Source organism: Thermobia domestica, chromosome 14 (assembly GCF_964235325.1).
Source record: "Thermobia domestica chromosome 14, izTheDome1.hap1.1, whole genome shotgun sequence".
Taxonomy (NCBI): domain Eukaryota; kingdom Metazoa; phylum Arthropoda; class Insecta; order Zygentoma; family Lepismatidae; genus Thermobia; species Thermobia domestica.
In genome coordinates, this window is record NC_137467.1 from 34,018,395 (window position 1) to 34,023,597 (window position 5,203).

The 5,203-nt window shown below is 38.7% G+C and overlaps 1 protein-coding gene across 1 annotated transcript; it reads left to right on the forward strand.

The window, feature by feature from the left end:
• The first annotated feature begins 3,039 nt into the window (after positions 1-3,039).
• LOC145669772 (uncharacterized) lies at positions 3,040-4,797 on the forward strand. The gene has a single exon (XM_081738111.1). The coding sequence runs from the start codon at positions 3,040-3,042 to the stop codon at positions 4,795-4,797; it is 1,758 nt and encodes a 585-aa protein (XP_081594237.1).
• Positions 4,798-5,203: the final 406 nt, after the last annotated feature.

A 5,203-nucleotide genomic window follows, 5' to 3' on the forward strand; every position in this document is an offset into this window, starting at 1 on the left:
GGCTTCGAATCCCGCTGCCTACTATCCTGACTGAAGTTTTCCAGAGTTTCCCTCAGTCCTACCAGGCAAATGCAGAGATGGCACCTACTAAACTGGCCCTGGGCGATACCTTCCCAAATCCTTTCAATTGTTAATGTTGTTGGATATTCAATGCAAAATGGCCTCTGAGCTGTATCTGATGATTATTAAATAAATAAATAGTAAAATATCGGTCATTTTCTACTACATTTACATGTCCCGGTAAACGCCTCCCTGAGACCCCCTGGTTCGAATTTCGACAAAAACATTTACTCTGGTTTGGAGCCTTGACCAAGGTATTCGTGACTAAAATTTGGTAACGCTCGGTCAATTTGTCTGGTTCCCAAGCCTTTTCCGGTAAAAGACCCCTGAGACCTCACTGCTTCGAAATTTGAAAAAATCGCTGCGTCTTGATCTGGAGCCTGGGCCAAGGTACCCCTGACCAAAATTTGGTAACTCTCGTTCCACTCGTCTGGTTCCCAGGCCGCACACAGACAGACAGACATACACACGCACAAACAAACAAACTCTTTATTTTATTTATATTAAAAGATAGTTTACAAGACAGTATTCAGTATGTACTTTTTATAATAATTGAGGTCATAACAAAACGAAAATTGTTATATTTGAATAAACAGGAGAAGGACATAAATAGTGCAAAATCTTTTTCAATATTTTTTTTTTATTTTGCTCGAAATGTCTTCATAGTTTGTTATCAAAATACTTGCCAACATATCCTCATTTTATTGTCCTAACAAACCAATATATATTGATAGTAAAATAGTTTAGATTGATCGAGGTACTGGGTCTTCAGAATTTCATGTCACTCCCCCTCACCGTTACGAAATGTTGGCTAAACGAACCAATATATGTTCCAGTAAAATAGATTAGAGTGATCGAGCCCCTTTTGTGATGACCACAGTATTTCATGTCACGGACTCCTTCCCCATTCACGTAATCCTGGCTACATGCCTGCAACACTGTCAGTAGCTACGTCCTCTACTAATATACATTTACAAGTACAGCTTTATTTTCGTATTTTTTTCAACAGTTAACCAATTTAAAATCGTATTATAATTCAAAGTACTTATCATATTTTTATCGCAAAACAAGAATATGTAGTTAACTTCTTAAATACTTCGCTCCGCAGGAACCCGTTCAGCGCGTGCAACAAGCAAAAACAACATGCTTGGCGTCTCACAAATGACAAAGGACAAAAAAGAAAAGCAAAAGCAGCACAGCAATGCCTTATCGCAGTCAGAGCTGACAACATAGTTTCGGTCTTCACATACGCCAATAGACCTACAAGCGGTGTTCACGAGTTATACAGTTACAATATACGTTGTGCCACAGTAGCGCTAAAGGCGGAATGTGCACGAACTACAAATGAATATGTTTCTTACAAGTATCAGTCACTGTTGAACCCTCTTTACATTCTACACATCCTTTTTTCTCCCACTTTTTGACCTTGACAAGCAGAAGTACCAGGATTTCCGAGTTCACAACCATAAACTGTTTGTGTACAGAGTACGTTTTCAGTTCTTCGAATGACTGCACGCGAAGAACAAGGGTGATGATCGGGCTACCGAATACGGCAGCCAGAAATACCCGGTTGCGACTTTAAATGTAAAATACAAATATAGAGCCTTGACAATGTCGTGAGGGTGTATATATATAAACCTAAAATCAACAATGGCCCACTGTTGGAAAAAGGTTGGTTGAATACAACTATTATTCCAACGTAAAATGATGTTGGGCCAACACTGGGACTTGGTTGGTTGCTAGTAACGGCGTAAATAACACTGGACCAACGTTGCTTTTGTCACCAAAGATCAATGCAACCATATTTTAACGTTGGCCCAGCCATTTTGGTTGCATGGGCTATGACCATCCGACAGCAATCGAATTTAAACACCGTTTGCGGCTTTTGCTTATGGGGAAAAATATAAATGAAATCCCTCTTTCAAATGAAGTTCGTATCGCGCAAGAAGATGATGGAGATTTCTTGACATCGAAATTATTAGAAGGAATTGTACCAGATATGACACAACCCTTGTCAATGATTCAAGGCGAAACCGAAATCGAAAATATCTTTGTATCAGATGACAGAACACCTACCGAACCGCCGGCTATTGAACAACAGACAGATTGCTCAGTAGAAGGGTTTCGATTTCTTGCTGGATACATCGCTCATCAAGGAAGAAAATACGACACATCAATGGGTACACTATCTAGAGATGTACTTTCTTCCATACCCGGTACAGCATCTGAAGAGAGCTCTTCCGTGGCTAAGCGGTTAGCGTACGCGCCTTTGGCGTGGGAGAGTTGGGTTCGATTTCCCGCGGGAGCTCAGGTGGTTCGGATTCCACGTTAATCAGTAGGTCCACGTCTCATATAGCCTCGCTGCTGAACGGGACGTTAAACCCCAAATCAACAACAGCATCTGAAGGTTGGATCGAGTTTCTCTCGCGTGGTGGTCTCCTCGTTCCAGGATGGATGTCAAAAATGAAGGGTTTTGAACTTATTTTCAATGACATTAATGATACCAGCACTATGTCCGGTGAAAAAAACATTGTAAAAAGAGTAACCGCGAAAATAAGTGAAAAGTATCCTGATATGAATGAACATTTAATTAAGATATATGTAAGAACTAGGTCGTTCATTCGCACAAAATACATGAATAATAGAAATAAAATTCTAAAACCAACAAATGCCCATAAAAGAAAATCTCGAGTAGGCATGCCTCAGCCACAGTGAGGCCTACAACAAACTGTAATAGATGCAATAGTTGTCAATAGGTTCTGGTCACACTGACAGTGTGCATTATGATGATATAGCCTGTGACAGTACAGCAGATGTCATGTGATTTAATGTGTATTCACTGTAAAGTGAATTAGAAATTAATAATAAATACGTTCTAGTGTAATACACTTAAGTGTATTAATTAATTAACATAGCAAACGATACATGGCGCAGTCGGTTATCTTTTAACAGTGAGACTGTCATCTAGCAAAACAAAAAATGCAGTCAGCTAAAGTCCCGAAGGAACTTTGCCTTACCGGTAATTTGTGTGAGAATTGGAGAAAATTCAAACAAAATTTTGATATTTATATGACTGCAAGCGGCCAAGATTTAAAGCCCAGTGCCACCAAAGTTGCCATATTACTGAATGTAGTTGGTGAAGAAGCTGTAGAAATTTACAACACTTTTGAGATAAGTGATGAAGGCAAAAAGAAGTACGAGGTAGTTGTTCAAACTTTTGAAACTTACTTCAATCCCCAGAAAAACGTGGTCGTAGAACGTTATGTTTTTAACTCCCGTGTGCAAGATGAAGGAGAATCGTTTGACTCATTCGTTACTGATTTAAAGAAACTGGTTAAGACGTGTGAATTTGGTGATCAAACAGACAGTGTAATAAGAGATCGTATTGTGTTAGGAATACGTGATAAGGTATTACAGGAAAGAATGTTGCGTGCAGGAGAACTGTCACTAGATAAGGCTATTGAAATGGGACGTGCAGCGGAATTGAGCAGACAACAAGCAGATACCATACAGAACAAACAAGTTAGTGAAGTGCGAAGAAAAAGTTCAAGTGGAAAAAAGTTATCAGCTCCGCCAGGTTATGCATGGACAACAGGAGAGGACAAAAATAAGTGTAAAGAACAAAGTGCAAGGAACCCGCGTTTTCACAATAATGAGTACAAGTGTAAGAAGTGCAACACAGTACATAAGAAAGCGCAGTGCCCAGCGTTCGGTAAACAGTGCAGAAAGTGTCAACAGTTTAATCATTTTGCAGTGGGGTGCAAGGCTAAACAAGTCCAATGCATACAGGAAGAAGTAGCGGAAACAACGGACACAAGTGATGTACTGTATTTATCAGAAGTGTCAATATCTCACATTAATGCTGTAATGTCAGCAAGGCAAGAATGGGAAGAAACCATTCAGGTGGAAGATAAAAAGATCACATTTAAGTTGGACACAGGTGCAGAAGTCAACGTGCTTCCAATAAGAGAATTTAAACGTGTAAATCAACAATTTAAGGTTAGGCCTACCAAAATGTTGTTAGAAGTCTATGGTGGTCATAAAATTAAACCCGTAGGTATTGTAAACTTACATTGTGTGTCAAAAAACGCGGATGAATACTTAGATTTTGTAATAGTTGAAGGTGTACGTAACGCAGCTAAGCCGTTATTAGGCCTAAGTGCATGCACAAAGTTACATTTAATACAAAGAGTACCTGTTGATATTGTAACAACAATGGCCAAGAGTAGTTTTATATCTCAAAATAAGGATGTATTTGAAGGTATTGGTAAGTACAAGGGGAAACTACACGTAGAAGTTGACAAAAACGCAAAACCTGTTGCAAAGCCACCAAGAAGGGTGCCGCTAAGTATACAGCCTAAACTTAAGCAAGCAATTGAAAAACTAGAAAAAGATGGAATTATTTGTAAAGAAGAAAATCCAACGGGTTGGGTAAGCAATCTAGTTATAGTTGAAAAACCTAATGGGTCCCTGAGATTGTGTTTGGATCCTAAAGATTTAAATAAAGCTCTTAAACGAAATTATGCAATAATCCCTACTGTGGAAGAGGTTAGTGCAAGGTTAAATAAAAAATCTGTGTACAGTGTTTTAGATTGGAAAGATGGCTTCTATCACATTGAGCTTGATGAAGAGTCAAGTAGATTGTGTACGTTTAGCTCACCGTATGGGTGTTGGGAGGTTTTTAAGGCTACCTTTTGGTCTAAGCATAGCTCCAGAAGTGTTTCAGAAATTAAATGAAAAGTGTTTTGGAGATATTCCTGGTGTAGTCGTCTATTTTGATGATCTTTTAATAGGGGCAGAATCTGAAAAAGAACACGATCAAATCATGAATGTAGTGCTAGAGAGAGCAAGAAACTTGAACATTAAGTTCAATCCTGAAAAACTACAATATAAGGTACACGAAGTTAAATACCTAGGGCATGTGTACAGTAGAGAGGGAATTAGACCTAATAGGGACATGGTAAAAGCTGTACTTGAGTTAAAAGAACCCAAAAATAAAAAGGAATTACAAAGAGTAATTGGCATGGTAAATTACGTAAATAGGTTCATTCCAAATTACTCTACAATCACTGCACCGTTAAGGGAATTGTTAAAATCAAATATTGAATGGCAGTGGTTACCGAAACATAGGGAGGCTTTTGAA

Coding starts and splice junctions, on each gene's coding strand:
- LOC145669772 (XM_081738111.1), top strand. CDS start 3,040: ATGCAGTCAGCTAAAGTCCCGAAGGAACTTTGCCTTACCGGTAATTTG.